Source organism: Chaetodon auriga, chromosome 3 (assembly GCF_051107435.1).
Source record: "Chaetodon auriga isolate fChaAug3 chromosome 3, fChaAug3.hap1, whole genome shotgun sequence".
Lineage (NCBI taxonomy): Eukaryota > Metazoa > Chordata > Actinopteri > Chaetodontiformes > Chaetodontidae > Chaetodon > Chaetodon auriga.
In genome coordinates, this window is record NC_135076.1 from 23,754,423 (window position 1) to 23,769,080 (window position 14,658).

Sequence of the window (14,658 nt, forward strand, 5' to 3'; positions counted from 1 at the left end):
AAAGAGTCAAGCTCCTCTCTTTCAACTTTTACACAGACTTTTATTGTTGGAGACAAAAAACATTTTCTTTACAGACCAACAATGAGTGAATCAGTGTATGGCCTTACTGCAGCGCCACTGCACAATACTTGGCAAATGCAATAAAACTGCAGAAGGGTCTGATTCAGCAGCCATTATCTGACCACAATAACAAATAAATGAGCCCTTTCTTCATTAAATGTCTCTTCAACCACAATATTAACAGCTATACAAGAAGAGCGTGTTAGAGGGTCTGCTAAATACTGTTATGTTCATCTCTGTGCCATTTACCGTTTGCTCGGAGGGTCTTTTATTGCTCGTGATTGACTAGAGAGACAATCGGACTGGTTAGATGAGCTGCAAAGTGTCTGTGGTCACTTTCACCACCCAGTCCTCCATGAACACCCAACTCCCCATCAGCTCTGCACTCTGGTCTGGGATCCACAATGGGGGGCGTCTGGATGCTGAAATATTTAACAGCTTGACACCAAGCCTGGCACTGTGTGACTCATGTCAGACAAGGCGGCATAACGGCACTTTTGACTGTCTTAACTGAGCTGTGTGTATGTAAAGAGGCCAGAGGCTGGGGGAGGCGGGCGTTGGTGCCTTGATAATGTTAATGGATTTTTGATTCCTCTTCCACTTCAGCTGCATTACCAGGAATCAAAACCTCATCCCTCATCAGATTCTTCTTGGATCGAAGAGTGCATTATGTCAGGAAGAAAAGCCATTAAATATCCATTACTCTGCTCGAAAAGTGTAGCTTATATATAGTACATGATCACCAGAGCTCACAGCTTAAAAGGTCCTGTGACTCTTTGCTTGATTGATGACTGAGATCAAAGCTTGTCAAAGTGCAATTTCATCAAGTTAAATTAGTTTGTTAAATAAATTAACTGAAAAATATGAACTAAAGGCAATATAAGCGTACTATGGGCAAAAGCACAGTGATCAGTGGTGTGACACTGTATGAACGTCCTGCAGACCGTAACTACACCAAAACGTTAGCCAAAACCAAAGATCTGTAATCATAACAAGCCTAAACGGAACTATTTTTACATCTTCTGCCTAAAAGCAAACCTTGTGGTTGTTCAGCAGACCAATCACAGTGCTTCTGTCCTTTAACTCTGGTCGGACCCGTAATTTATTGTCAGTGACTCGCAACGTGGGTGTGGCAAAAATGAAAGCATTATGTAGATTTGGGTGGTGACCGATTTCAACATTTTGTGCCCACAGATTCAATCACCGAAGCCTACAGTGAGAAATAAAGTTGCTTGCAAAAATGCTACTTTGCTGGCACAAAGCTGTGCTATCCGCCGTCATGAAAGCGGTCGTTGTCTGAATGAGAAGCTTTCACAAAAAGAATCCGGGCTTTTTAAACTGCTGCCAGTCTCCTCGGTTTGTTCCCAGCATCCTAACAGGCTGTGCATGTGGAGGCAGTTACTGCAGTTTATTTAAAAGATCATTTGCGGCTATCACAGATCTTACTAATTTGTTCCATCCTTAAAGTCCTCTAGCAGATATCACTAACTAGTCCAAGGAGAAACAAAGCTTTGAAGAACAACATTTTAAAGTGTTATTAACAACATTACATCCACTATAATAACACAGATCTTTATGTGGATGATATAGTTCTGTACTGCTTTGTTAATACTGCACACTGCATCCTGCAACAAACCTTTGAGAAACTGAAAGATGCACTTTTTAATTGGAAATTTCCCTCGAATGCAAACAAAACTAAATCAATGCTATTCATTAGAGCCAGAGATATTGTGGACAATAGTCTGCATATTACCACTCTGAATGGGCGTAGCATTGAGAGGGTGTCAGAGTATAAATATCTTAAGTTTCACAGTGACACAAAAAAATGGGATATTTGTACAGAAACAGCTAGTTTTCCTCTGTTCAGTAGAAAATGGTTAATTGAGGCTGTCTTCTCGTCAATCTTGGATTATGATGATGTTATCTGTAGACATGTCTCATGTTTGCAAGAAGGAGAAGAAGGAGGAGAAGAAGATGATGACAAGCTGAATTGGGTGTCTGAGAAGTAGTCAATCAGGAACTGCTCTACGCTACACTGCTTGAAGACTGAGGAGAAGACGAAGAAGACGAAGGAGAGGCAGCGGAAGAAGAAAGCAAAATGTCTACCTACTGTGTTTGTAAGAAGTAGAAGAAGATGGAGGAGGAGCAGAAGAAGAAGAAGACCTGTGGAAACGTTGGTGGGAAGACGTCTACATTCTCCTTAACATCAAGTGAAGCTCTCTATGTTCTACTTTGAATAAACGCTGTTTTCTGAGATGCATCATAACAGACGTCCCTGGTGGCCACAATTACACGACCCAGTCAAATTATACCGTCCTTCCCATTCAGCACAACAGGCATGTTACAGCACGCTGTGGTACCAGGAGGTTGGCTGCGTCACATCTGATCAGGCCATTTCAAGAACAATTAGACAAGCGATTAAAAATCAATTTAGAGAAAGAAGTGGTGGTTACGCTGTTAGTCTGACACCGTTTCATCCTTAACACTTCTGGAGTTCTCAAAAATAGCTTTTCAAAAATACCATTGGAGGATTTACCACACAAGTCACATGGTTTCCTCAACAATATGAACCACGTACCACAGATCATACCCAAGCAGGTCTGTTAGTGACAACATGACTTGTTGTTAAACAGTGTGTGTGTGCTTCTGTTCCTCCATCCGTTATTTCCGTTCCCATTCACTTGGGACCACAAAGGAAATAAGCCATAAAGTTGTTTGTGTCTCTTTCTATTTCAGTTTTAAGAACAGGGCTGTATCTCCAAACTGTGCTATCAAATCAGATGAATTAATAATGAAATAATACGTCAGGTGTGTCTTTCTGTTGCTGAGGAAGGATCCTCCTGAGTAAAATTACAGAACGTCACCTCTAACAAAAGGTTCAGAGATCATCAAGGCTCAGGTCGGATCCTAAATCTGGGTTCACGTCGTCATCGAGGAAGTCATCGTTGTTGTCATCGTCGTCTTCCTGATCCGATCCTGGACCGGCGAAGTCGCTCCGTCTGGACTGAACGCTCAGACGTACTCGTGGCTTCTGATGAAGGGCTGGCAGAGGTAAAGAGCAGAGAAGGAGCAGTTACTTTGTGTGTGTGAGTGACTGAGTGCCTCCTGTGGGATTAGCCTGGAAGACATTCAAATGTTTTCCCATAACAACTGTGTACCAGCACGAGTGTGTGCATGTGTGGATACAATCGTCAAATTAGCCCGGCTTCATGGGCCCAAATCACTCTGGGAAACATTTAGAGCAGATTGTAATCTCTTCCAGGAACATCAACCTTCTGTTACAGTAAGTCTAAGGGGTAAGCAGTGCGTGCACACACAAACACACACACGCACACACACACAAACACACAGTGTACAAAACTTCCCAAGAAATTACTTGCTTCGCAGAGACTGTTTGAGAGGAAATGAGAGCTTTACTGCTTTATCTGCACATGGACGAACACAGTGGGTCTGCAAACTTGCTCACAGCGGTGCTGCACATCTCCAGATTTCATTCCTGACTTAAATTTCTAATTCTGACTTTTTCTTTTAGCTCGTCTCTTTTTACACTTCTTCATTCTCGTCGTCCTGCTGTGATGCACATGTTCGCTCTCTTGCCATGAGTAAGATTAGACGATTAATACTGCCCTTGTGTCTGTGCGTTCAGCATGAAGCCGCAGCCAGGGGACAGTTAGCTTAGCACAAATACTGGAAACGGAGGGTAACAGCGAGCCTGGCTCTGTCTATCAAAAGCTCGCTGATTTACAAGTTATGTCTCTTTTGTTTAGTCCTCACAAAAACTGAAGTATAAAAACGGCATCGTGTAGTTTTAAAGGGGCTCTGTGCGGGAACATTTCTTGGTTCGTCACTGTGAGGTTACAAGGCAACCGGCAGAGACTCCAGAACAGGCATGACGGTGGTATCAGTCCTCTCATCTAAATCTCTGCAAGAGCCGAATAGGCATATTTCCCAAACTGTCAAACTATTCCTTTAACTAATTGTATGCTGAAATGGCAAACAGAGATGAGTGCTCCCCACGCTGAGTCAGATCTACTGGAATGAATCACAGCGAAGGTTGAGCCAGATGTGTGGGGGAGGGACGGGAGGGGAAACTACACGTCCCATCTTGCTAAAACCGCCATCAGTCTGTGCCCATCTGGCGCTCTGTGTAACGCTCTCTCTCGGTGGGAGCGTGTGATCCAATTGTCAAAACATGTTTGTGTTGGCGTACACGGAGGTGGACAGAAGGCTTGTGAAAATGATACGGTGGAAACAAACGGGGTTGATGACTCAGCACGCCGTACATAAGTACCTATAGGTGAGCGGGGCAACCGTGCTTGGGTGCATTCTTCATTGAGAAAACATTCGCTCTCACCCGGGTCTCTGTCATCCAGCCAGGACAGATCATCCGAGCTGACCTCAGCCAGGCTCGGAGTTGGGCTAAAATCAGAGTCAGAGTCCGCCTCTTCAACTCTGACCCCTCTGCTCTGGCTGCAAGGAAGTGGGAGTGGTGAGGCCCCTGAACGCAACAGAAAGACATGGTTAAATAGCTCCATCGTGCTCTGTGTGTGTGTGTGCGTGAGAGCGGAGAAAGAGAGAGACTTGCCTGATGTGTGTGCTGACAGCAAAGGTGTTGGTTCATGTTCTCGGAGAATAAGCCTCCTGACCTCCTCCTTCAGCTCTGACACAATTGTTCTGTTGTAACAGATTAATTGCAACACATGAGAAACAAAATCCCCCCCCAACACACACACACACACACACACACACACACACACACACACACACACCTACACACCTACGCACACACGTACCTGATCTGGCGGACCTCTTCTTGTGTGTGTGAATACTGAGACACAGTCTTTGCCAGATCGGTGCTGTGAGTTCTGTAGCTGTCTGTCAGCTCCTCCAGCGTCTGAACAAAAGCACACAAAGGGAGAGGTTAAGGATGTGAGAGAACACAAACCGCACATCCACAAGCCATCGCAACCTGTCTGCTACAATGTGTGCACCTTGCAGCTGTGTTCGTACTGTCTCCTGGTCTCTCTGGCCTCAGCCTGCTGAAAGAACAGGTCCTCCTCCTGTCTCCCTGTCAAGAGGAAAAGAAAGCGCGGGTGTTGGGAACAAGACCGTGCTTGCATTTGCTTTGCGCTGAGCTCAGGACATGTGTGGTCCCGTCGAATCAATGCAAGGCCATGAAGGGCTGCGTGCGTGTGACTCACTTAGTCGTGTTTTCAGCTGGTCCACCTCTCTCCGCAGGTGTTCCAGCTCCTCTCGGCGGAGCTTTGAGCTGAAACTGTGGGGAAAAGGGAAGAAAAGTGGCGCTGAAATTGACCCGTTGTTTGCTTTGTGTCTCACACGCCTCCCAGAAATGAAAATGTCACTCAGACCCCTTCCTAGCGGCAAACTGAGGCATAAACAATTTTTCAGTCTCGAGCTGGACCCATCATCAGTTCGGTCTGTAGTCCCGCCCCCCAGCCCCACCCCTTGTGCACCTCTCCTCCAGGTTGCCTAGCGACGTGGCTCTGGTGATGTGTCCCCGCAGACTGCTCAGCTCACGTCCAACCTCTCTCTTCCACTGCTCCATCCGTCTCTCTGCTCCTGGACTTTGTCCCCTCCTCGATTCGTCCCTCTCTCTGTCCCTCTCCCTCAGCCTGTGAACCTCCTCTGGAAAAGAGAAATTACTATGAGGAGCAGAATTTTTTTTTCCTCCTTTAGCAGCCTTGTGGACAGATCCAAATAATTTATTAATATAATTAATTATAAATGAACCCTCCCTTGATGAGTGTATTTTGATTTTTCAGACAGTAGAAGGGTGGGGAGAGAGGACAGAAGGTACTGGGAGCCGGATCTGAACTTTGGACAGCGGTGAGGCAGCATTTTTATGCATCTTGCATTAATTCAGCTCATACTTTTGTCCAAGCTTTGTATAACTAAGGCACAACACAGCCACAGTAGATCAAGGTATGAATAGCGCTGATGTTCCACAAACTCGAGACGGGCTCACTGTCCTGTGAATCCTCTTGCTTTGTGCTGTGGCAAAGACTCTGCTACTGGTCTCACTCTTCATCTTCTCCCCTGAGATGATCTTTCACGCTGGACAGAAAACCCACGAACATCTGGCTTTTGTCCTCAGCAGGAAAGAGTGTAATCAGCATTCATTCCTGGCTTAGATGGCTCTGCAGCAGCAGTGATGGAAACATGACACTGGCGCAGGCTTGCATTTTTGGCCCTTTTCCAGCACGATGATGACGCGCAGTGAAGTTCTGGATGTAAACTCTCACTGGCCTCCATGCTGCTTTCTTCTGCTCCCTGTTTCCCGCAGCGTTTGTGGCGTTGACTGTGACGCACCGGAAGGCAAACTCATCTACTGGCAATGGGAAAGGAGTCATACGCCTATGTTTAGCTTGTTTATCTGTGTTTACAAATCCACATATAAACACAAATTTTGGTGTAAACGTGGTGCAAGTGAAGCTGATAGTATACACAGTAATCAAATTTAATTCAAAATTTAGCTGTTTTTCTGTTTTTTCTCTCCTGTTTTGCCCGTGAGTGTTAACAGATGTAACCGACAATCCTACTAACATGCTATACTGACAAGTGGTAGCCTGCCAGTTCTCTTTTGTTTACTAATCAAACCAGTTATTCACAGCCAACCACAACATAGTCGATCTGATGCGTTTCATATGATACTGAGCAACAAAGATCTAAAACAAGAGCTTAGACAAATCTATTGTGAAAGTGTATTAAATGTCCTCTCAAAGTCATCACAGGACTGAGCTGAGGAAAACTTCTTCAGACACACAGCCTTGCTCTACGATGTCTTTAGGTAATTAGTAGAGCAGCGCTGGAAGAGAAGTCCAAAAGTGCATGAAAGGGCACTGCTTTATATACAAATGGTATTACATTCAACACTAAAAGCAACAGGGCCAGCCAAATGAGACATAAAATAGTATGGTCTCCCTTTTTAGTTTGGCACCTCGCTGAAGTGTTTTGAATAAGGGGAGAAGAAGCGGCTGGTACAAAGATACAGAGGTACAGTCTTCAACACGGGTCGATGTGAGGAGCTGAGTGAGATTTAAAGTGAAATGGAAATGATTCTGTGTTAAGTGAAATTGGATTTGAGGTAAACAGTCATGGTGCAGTTGGTTACCTTGAAGGGTCTGAATGTGACATTGTTGAGACTGTCTCTCCCTTTCCATATCGTGGAGTTTCTGGGTGAGAGACTCAATCGCCTTGAAAAGACATTAGAGAAAAAAAATTGGAAATCTGTCAATGCAAACAGCACGATAATACCTTACACAAATACACGGCTATTTGATCTCGCACACCTGTTCCAATTAAGCAAATAATCACACACCTGGCTCTGCATCTGGAGTTGTGACTGGATAGCAGCTAGGTCTGTCCACTGAACACCAGGACTGAGGGGTGGGGGAGGCTGTCGGACAGGGGGGCCTCGAGGGGGAAGAGCAGGTGGGTCCAAATCTGACCTCACTGGAAACAAATCTAAAGAGGAGGAGGAGGCATGTGAGGGAGGCAAAGGGCTTCAATCAAATCAGTTGAAACCACTGTCCCTCCTATCATGATCTGCTCCTTATTGTGAAGTTTGAAAGGGTGGAAGTTACACACACACATACGCACACACAGAAACGCACAAACCGGTTTTAGTCATATCCAGAAACCCACAGGAGTTCACCCACCTTCTCCTCCTTTGGTGAATTTCCCCGGTGAGCTCAGCCTCTCCTGTGGACACATTAAAAACACTTTCGAACTCAAAGGGAATTTCCAAAACTCTCACCATCTGTACATATTTTTTAATCTGAACAACTCAATTAGCATGTTAAAAGTTTGGTGGAGCATCACTGCCCCCTACAGGCAGATCCAAAGATGACAGGTTTGAACTGACCACAGGACCACAGTGTGAACACTCCCCTCACTGATGTACAACAAAACATCCCTCAATGTGCACTGAGGCCACACACTCTCCAAAATAATGAGTTTCCGTTATTTCCAGCAGGACTAATAAAGTAGAGAAAAAATGAAATTAGAGTGCACTCACCCTCATCTTTGCAACACTGCCATCTGCTACTGACAGGATAGAGCTCAGCTGACTGTCCCAGTTCATGTCTGAGCTGATCTAGAAAGAAATGCATGGACTTATCAATGCGTCAGTCATTCGCATTAATCGGCTGATGTTTGACATTTGATGCAAAACGCCACGCAGGAAGACAGAGCTGTGCAACCCGACGTTAGAGCAAAGACCACCGTAGGATGGCGTTACAGTAACTTTAGACGCGTTTCATGGCCGGTCGGTGAGGCAACAACCTAGCTGAGATCTCCGACACCTTGTGAGGGGTTAAATTACAGCGTGGCCTGGATATTTGCACGTTTATATTGACGCTTTTTCAGATGCTGCAAAGGAAAATGTAGCCGAGGTGCCAGAACGTGCAGGCTGTCCGATAACCTGATGGTAATTGATCTGAAGGTATGTCTCCCTCCAGCCTCCAGGAGCAGGTACAGATTTAAACTGGAAAGACGCAGGACCCCCCTGCTCAAGGACACTTCAGCAGTACATGTCGGCTGCCAAAAACATAGCAAAATCCACAGAAAGCACGTCAAGATAACGCAAAGGAGGCGTAAAGGTTAAAAAGCCAACTTGCCGTTGTGTTGACCCAAGCTAGTTTCAGTTAGCAGCAGCTGAACGGTGAATTCTTTCTTTCAGCGTTCATAACGTTACGTTACCGTCCTGGTTAGCAAAGTTATTACTGACCGACTCCTGGACAATAAGAGACATCTTTCCTTTTGAAAACGTCATGTAACCTGTCGCTGAAAACAGAATAAATAATGTTTAATGACAGAAAATGTTTGTATTAGCTGGCTAACCGGGCTACTCACAGAAAATCCTGCGACTCCACTTTTAAATCCAGGAGCCCATAACAGCGACGTGATTGCGTAGGACGTCGCCGGGGTCTTCTGGGTATTGTAGTCCATCGCTACTCATTTTTCACAAAAGTACCGAAGTGTTACGGTAGAATTTCTCCGAAGCACATTATATTGTACATTTTATTGTAGTAATTTGCTTTGTCAGAGGAAATCATGGCTGAAACAGCCAGAGTCTAGCTTAATTTCTGCCATTGATTGACCAAAGAACACCATATCCCACAATCCAAAGCTTTTATATTGACATGCAACAATGGCGGCTTCCACTGTCAATGTGGACGGCATAACAGAACTGTTAGAGAACTTTTTATCAAAATTTGGATTTGAAGTCTACCCTCTGAAGGTATTGTGGGACTAATTGTTTTCAATTGTATAGTTTTAACAGCAAGACGGACTTCGATGTAAAATGCTATTCAGTACATCCGGTTCTTTGCCTGCTAGTCAGCACTGAGTCAACTTTAGTAAGGAGGGAAGGATAGGGATATCCTATTTGTTTCTCCAGGAGCTGTCTTCTGTCTTTCTGGACCGTTTTGACTGCCTCTGTGCCTCTCTGTGCTCCTCTCTCCCACCATGTTCACAGGTTGGTTGGTATAACTCTCTGCTGCCTCCCACCCTTCGCCTGTCTTACCCAGATGACAGCCTGGCTGTGGTGGTGCTCAGCACTCCCTCCATGTTTGAACAAGCCTTCCTGCCCTTCATGGAGGAGAGGGGCTGCCAGGGGCTGTCTGACCCCATAGACCAGTGTGTCAAACACTGTGTCTCCTCTGCTGTCTCCCAGGTGAGCGCCGTGTGTCTGTATGGGTGAAGTGGGGCCGCTGCTTTTATCTGGATCAAACAGTCATAACGTGCAAATATTAATGACTGCGATTATAGATAAAATTCTCTATTACAAAAACTTGTAATTTTATGAGTATCAGTAACTCAAGTGAAACATGAAGTGGGCAACTTCCACAGGAGCCCCTTTCCCCAGTTTCAGAGAGAGTTATTTGTTTTGTATTATTTAATTAATTTTTAAGTTTTTCTCCAATTGAAATATGCACAAATAAAGCACAATATAAGCGGAAATGTAAGGGCCTTCTTTTGAGTTATGCATCCACAGCTTCTGTCTTGTTGATGAGCCCTAAATCAAAATGTAGTTATTTTGTCCTGACATGCTGCAGATACTTACATATTCCTTTGAATTTTACAATTCTGGGCAGGTAGTACTGGATGTCACGTATAGTCTGAACTTAATGGAGGTGATTGGATACATGGACAGAGCACAGAAAGCAGCAGGAATAAGAAACCAATAGAGGCCCAGTAGAGTGTTTATGCCCCTGGGCATCCGATGACCTGAAGCTCTCACAGTACATCAGGTTGCCTAACCCCAGTTAGGCGTAGTATTGCAACATAAGAAGTATTTTAATGATCAGGTTATGTTATGTTATCCCTGCCCCGCAGTGTTTTCCAGGACAGGATGTGGATGTGAGGTATGACTACGAGCTGCTGCCCAGCAGGAAGCCGAAGTTCTTGGCACAGACTGCGGCTCATGTGTCTGGAGCAGCTTTCTACTACCAACAGTCCGACGTCAGAGACCAACCCTGGGCTGAGAAAGTAACACTGTTCGGTTATGAGGAATCAAAATGGTTTCTGTTGACTTAAATGTGCATTGTTTCCATTCTTGTCTCCTCCCTCTGTTACCTGCAGAAGATGTTCGGAGTGTGTGTGCATCCAAGGTTCGGGGGCTGGTTCGCCATCAGAGCCCTGTTGGTGTTTGGAGGTGTGACGGTGGGCTCGGAGATGGAGCAGCCTGCTCCTCCTGACTGTGTGCCTTCCAGAGAGGCCAGGATACAGCTGCTGGAGGCTTTCAACCTTCGCTGGCAGGTACAGGACGTCAGTGCCGAAAGCCATAATAACTGTGACACACACGATAAATAGACACCAGGGGATACCAAAGTGTTTCATGTCAGAGACCTCCAGACAGATGGCATTTGGATGAGAGACCCCCATCTGTGGAGGTTTTGTTGCCCTGTGAGCCCCCTCCTGGGAAGATTTCAGTAGTCTGCTCACTTCATCTCTGCTGTTGGTGGTGAGATGAGAATGAAGAGTGAAACCTGTGTAGTTTAAGTCTTTTTATGAGGACGTTACATGATGCTGGATCTAAATTAATTGTAAGTTAATCAAGGAATTAATTATGACTCTTTTGTGATACATTTTTCTACATATTGAGACTCAGTGTTCATAAAATTCAGTTAATTTCAGTGTGATTTTTCAAGCACTTTCTCTCAAGTCTTTTATTCTGTTGGTAAAACTGGATTGCTCCTGATTCTAAATACATTTTCCTGAAGTTAAACACAGTGCCATGTAATAGGTTTTCAGCGTTTAATTAAATGTATGATAAATCGAGGTTAATCAGAGAAATTCTGCGTCATCAGGACTGGAGCTACAGAGACGTCGTCCGTCCAGTCCAGACCTACTCTCAGAAACAGAGGGACTACTTTTCCACTCCCCCTGCTCAGCGGTTCGCTCTGCTTAAGACTTGGGGCTTCCTGCCGAGGGAAAACGATCCACCTGATCTGATCTCAGATGCACAAAACCAGGCGAACGGACACGGCTGAAAGGGGAGAACAGCTGCAGTGCTGGACAGACCGTTAATAAAAGCTCTATATGGGATGTTGAACTAATCATATAAAGTGAACGCTGTTTTAAGGGAAAAGGGATATTTCTGAAGAACTTGCATGTGAAAATGTTCTGCTCTGTGACCTCGAGATGATGCATTTCGTCATATGTTCAGAGTTTGTGAACAGATCACAGAGGATGCTCCTCGCATGGCGTCATCTCATAGAAACCTGAACATGCTCAAATGAAGATACGGTACTGATTCCAAAAAAGTTGGGATGCTGTGTAAAACATAAATAAATCACAATGTGATCATTTGCTAACCCTTTTTGACTTATAGTCAATTGAAAACACTACAAAGACAATGTATTTAATGTTTTACCGCATCAGCCTCATTGATATTTGTAAATATCTGCTTATTCTGAATTTGATGTAGCAACACACAAACTGCTGACCTTGAAGAAGCAACAGTGACTTTCAGTTTGCAAATTATTTCATTTGACTCCCTCAGTATCAACACAAGAGGCTCTGAGATGTCCTGTGTCACCATCCTGCCCCGAATTTGTCATTTACATGCTTGTGCTTGATCACAAAGAGAATAAACACTCTTTTTTTTTTACACTTCTCTAGAATATTTATTTCTGGCTTAACAGTGAAACCACAGCAACAATAATGAAATGTGTCTGTTTATAACAAATGCTAAAAGCTGTCAATAATCCCTTGTTAGAAAATTGAGCACATAAACAAAATGAGGAAATTAACAACCACAACAATAAGAACTCTTTAAAGGATTAGTTCCCCATTATCCCAAAAAACAAAAAAATGTGTGTTTTCACTTGCCTGTAGTGGCGTTTAGCCACACAGGCACTGTTGGTTTAATTAGTCCAGCTTATGAATTATTTGTTAATCGTTTTCAGTGCTCTCTACTTAAGAAACAGTACAGTGTTGAGTTTCAGTGCTGTGTGCTCTACAATGATAAACCCTTTACTTTCATGATAAGAAACAAGAGTTTTAACCACATTTAACATTTTTACAAATCAGAAGGGCATATTATCATATTATCAGTGTTTTTTGATATTTCATCCATATTTTAAATTAAAAACATAAATCTGTTTAATGAGGCACTACATCTGTGTATAGAGGCTGAAATGATGTCCGCGTGTTTATTTGGTATTCTAGGAATCAAAGGTATCATCTATCTCCAGTATTTATTGGTTCCATTGTTTGCCTGACACTCAGCCTGATGCATTATAGATGTGAGCTGCCCCCCCCCCCCCCCCCCCCCCCCCGGTGACAGATTGACTACCTTCAACTGTGACTAACCCCCCTGTTAGTGATTCAGCACCCTACACAGCACTGTGACCTGGTGCTGTTTGTCAGGTGTGTTTCTTTTTAAATATATATTTTTTAAACAAAGGTAAATTCACACCTAAAAGCTGCCTGGAACAACCAGTGGGACATCTGCACTCTGCAGCTCCACCGAGCAGCGTGGCGCTATGGCCGTGCTCTTTTTCTGTCTGAAAAGAAACAGGAACAAAGTCGATGAATGTGTCCAGCAGCAGCTCTGCAGCAGAAATTTAATGCAAGTCAAGTCTATTGTAACACCTCTAGATGTCACCGTTCTCCTCTTGATAACGCAGAGTGAGGTTTTGCTGCTGTCTCTGAAACATCTGCAAGTGTTCAGCACTCAATAAAGTCAACTACTGACTGCAGATAACCGGCCTCACATTATAAAGTGTACCATCTACCCACTGCGCCTGTTCAGTGAGTCTTATATAACCGATCTTGCATTTATTTCCTTCATTTGTGCAGGTTTGCTCACTCCTGCCTTCACCATTTACTCATCTTTTGTGACTTTTTTTGTCTCACTGAGCTATCTCTCGCTTCATTTAACATTTTCTCCTACGATACCCATTCTCTCTCTCTCTCTCTCTCTCTCTCTCTCTCTCTCTCTCTCTCTCTCTCTTTTACTGCATCCCTCTCCTCACCCCTTTCTCCCTCCCATGCTACTCTCCCTACTGTATCTGTGTACTGAATCAGCATTTCGGAGCAGTATGCCGCAGGCCTGCAGAGATGCAGACCATGGAGTTAATTATACTTCCTCAGATACTCGATCTCGCCCCTATCCCCCTCCTCTGGTGTTCTATCCCACCTCTCTCTTGCTTTTTGTCTCCATCTCTCTTTCAATGTGTATGCCCTGAAGTCAGTTAACTCTCAGTCCCACCACAAGCTTCTTAGGATGGTCTAAACATCCATAACAATCGCATCCAAATAATTATTATGAATTCTTAATTTCCTTCCATTACATTCATATATTATTAAAGTTATGATGCATTTTTCAGCAGAGTTAAGAGAAGCAGAATCATATAACTAAAAGATGACTGTGTTGTATTGAAGCCACATTTTCCAGGCTGTTCACCACAGGAAATATATTTGGCACAAATATAGACAACAACTAAACAGGCTCAGTTTTCCTTGCTCTCTTCCTTTGCATATTTTCCTAACTCCTTTGATGCCTCTGGGAAGTTGCAGGGGTGATTTTCTTTGGAGAAATCTGACAGTGAGAGGACGAGTGAGAAGCCAAACCTCTAATAGTTCTCAGGGTTTGCTGCAAGCTCTGTCCTCTGAGGTGAGTATAGCATGCCTCAGCAGCTGTGGCTGGCAATGCACTGATATCGAGTAGTTAACATTTATGTCCGGATTGCATGTCCGGAAAGAAGCAATAAGACATGAGGAGTCAGCTTGGAGTCAAGGAGGGGGATGCTCCTGCTGATCCAGCTCCAGCTTTTCCCCTTGGTTTAGTATCCTGCAGGACTCGACTATCTCCACAGTGCAGCTCTGACATGCACTGCCGAGCTCTCGTGGTCTCTGTGTTTTTGCAGGACTGCAGAGGCAGTTTTGCACTTTGTTGCAGGACACAGAAGCGTGCCTGCATTATAGTGCTACAGGCGAAAAACTACAAGATCTAAACTGTTTCCTCTACATAAGCCACACTGATTCACACAAAGGAGTTCCTAAATGAAGAAAAAAAAGATTACAGATTCATTAAGACTCTCAGATTTATGCTGGAGTTTTTAGTTA

General features: G+C 44.2%; 2 protein-coding genes across 4 annotated transcripts; one reads left to right on the forward strand and one right to left on the reverse strand.

Annotated features, from left to right (window-relative positions):
- Window positions 1-22: 22 nt before the first annotated feature.
- On the reverse strand, window positions 23-8,949 carry LOC143318201 (uncharacterized). 2 transcript variants are annotated; one of them, XM_076726269.1, is made up of 12 exons: window positions 8,700-8,949; window positions 8,099-8,176; window positions 7,740-7,782; window positions 7,400-7,545; window positions 7,193-7,274; window positions 5,535-5,706; window positions 5,262-5,335; window positions 5,052-5,128; window positions 4,854-4,954; window positions 4,646-4,734; window positions 4,415-4,558; window positions 23-3,102 (listed from the first exon to the last, which is right to left on the reverse strand). In XM_076726269.1, exons 2-12 carry the CDS (start codon window positions 8,162-8,164, stop codon window positions 2,939-2,941), a joined length of 1,158 nt encoding a protein of 385 aa, XP_076582384.1. In that variant the 5' UTR covers window positions 8,165-8,176; window positions 8,700-8,949; the 3' UTR covers window positions 23-2,938. The 2 variants fall into 2 exon arrangements, with proteins under 2 accessions (XP_076582384.1, XP_076582383.1); XM_076726268.1 differs by having other exon boundaries at window positions 2,792-3,102; window positions 8,810-8,918.
- mmachc (metabolism of cobalamin associated C) lies at window positions 8,330-12,195 on the forward strand. Of its 2 annotated transcripts, none has more exons than XM_076726272.1 (5): window positions 8,330-8,524; window positions 9,560-9,757; window positions 10,420-10,572; window positions 10,666-10,842; window positions 11,394-12,195. In XM_076726272.1, the coding sequence occupies exons 1-5, from the start codon at window positions 8,507-8,509 to the stop codon at window positions 11,574-11,576; spliced, it is 729 nt and encodes a 242-aa protein (XP_076582387.1). In that variant the 5' UTR covers window positions 8,330-8,506; the 3' UTR covers window positions 11,577-12,195. The 2 variants fall into 2 exon arrangements, with proteins under 2 accessions (XP_076582387.1, XP_076582386.1); XM_076726271.1 differs by lacking the exon at window positions 8,330-8,524 and adding an exon at window positions 9,149-9,322.
- Window positions 12,196-14,658: the final 2,463 nt, after the last annotated feature.

What these genes read in the sequence shown, in the direction of transcription:
- LOC143318201 (XM_076726268.1), bottom strand. Translation starts at nt 8,854, where the DNA reads ATGACGTTTTCAAAAGGAAAGATGTCTCTTATTGTCCAGGAGTCG. An exon ending in GCAGTGTTGCAAAGATGAGG is followed by an intron (nt 7,783 to 8,098) that starts GTGAGTGCACTC and finishes ATGTGTCCACAG; the next exon opens with GAGAGGCTGAGCTCACCGGG. An exon ending in CTAGGCAACCTGGAGGAGAG is followed by an intron (nt 5,336 to 5,534) that starts GTGCACAAGGGG and finishes TTTTCCCCACAG; the next exon opens with TTTCAGCTCAAAGCTCCGCC.
- mmachc (XM_076726271.1), top strand. Translation starts at nt 9,233, where the DNA reads ATGGCGGCTTCCACTGTCAATGTGGACGGCATAACAGAACTGTTAGAG. An exon ending in TTGAAGTCTACCCTCTGAAG is followed by an intron (nt 9,323 to 9,559) that starts GTATTGTGGGAC and finishes CCATGTTCACAG; the next exon opens with GTTGGTTGGTATAACTCTCT. An exon ending in CTTTCAACCTTCGCTGGCAG is followed by an intron (nt 10,843 to 11,393) that starts GTACAGGACGTC and finishes CTGCGTCATCAG; the next exon opens with GACTGGAGCTACAGAGACGT.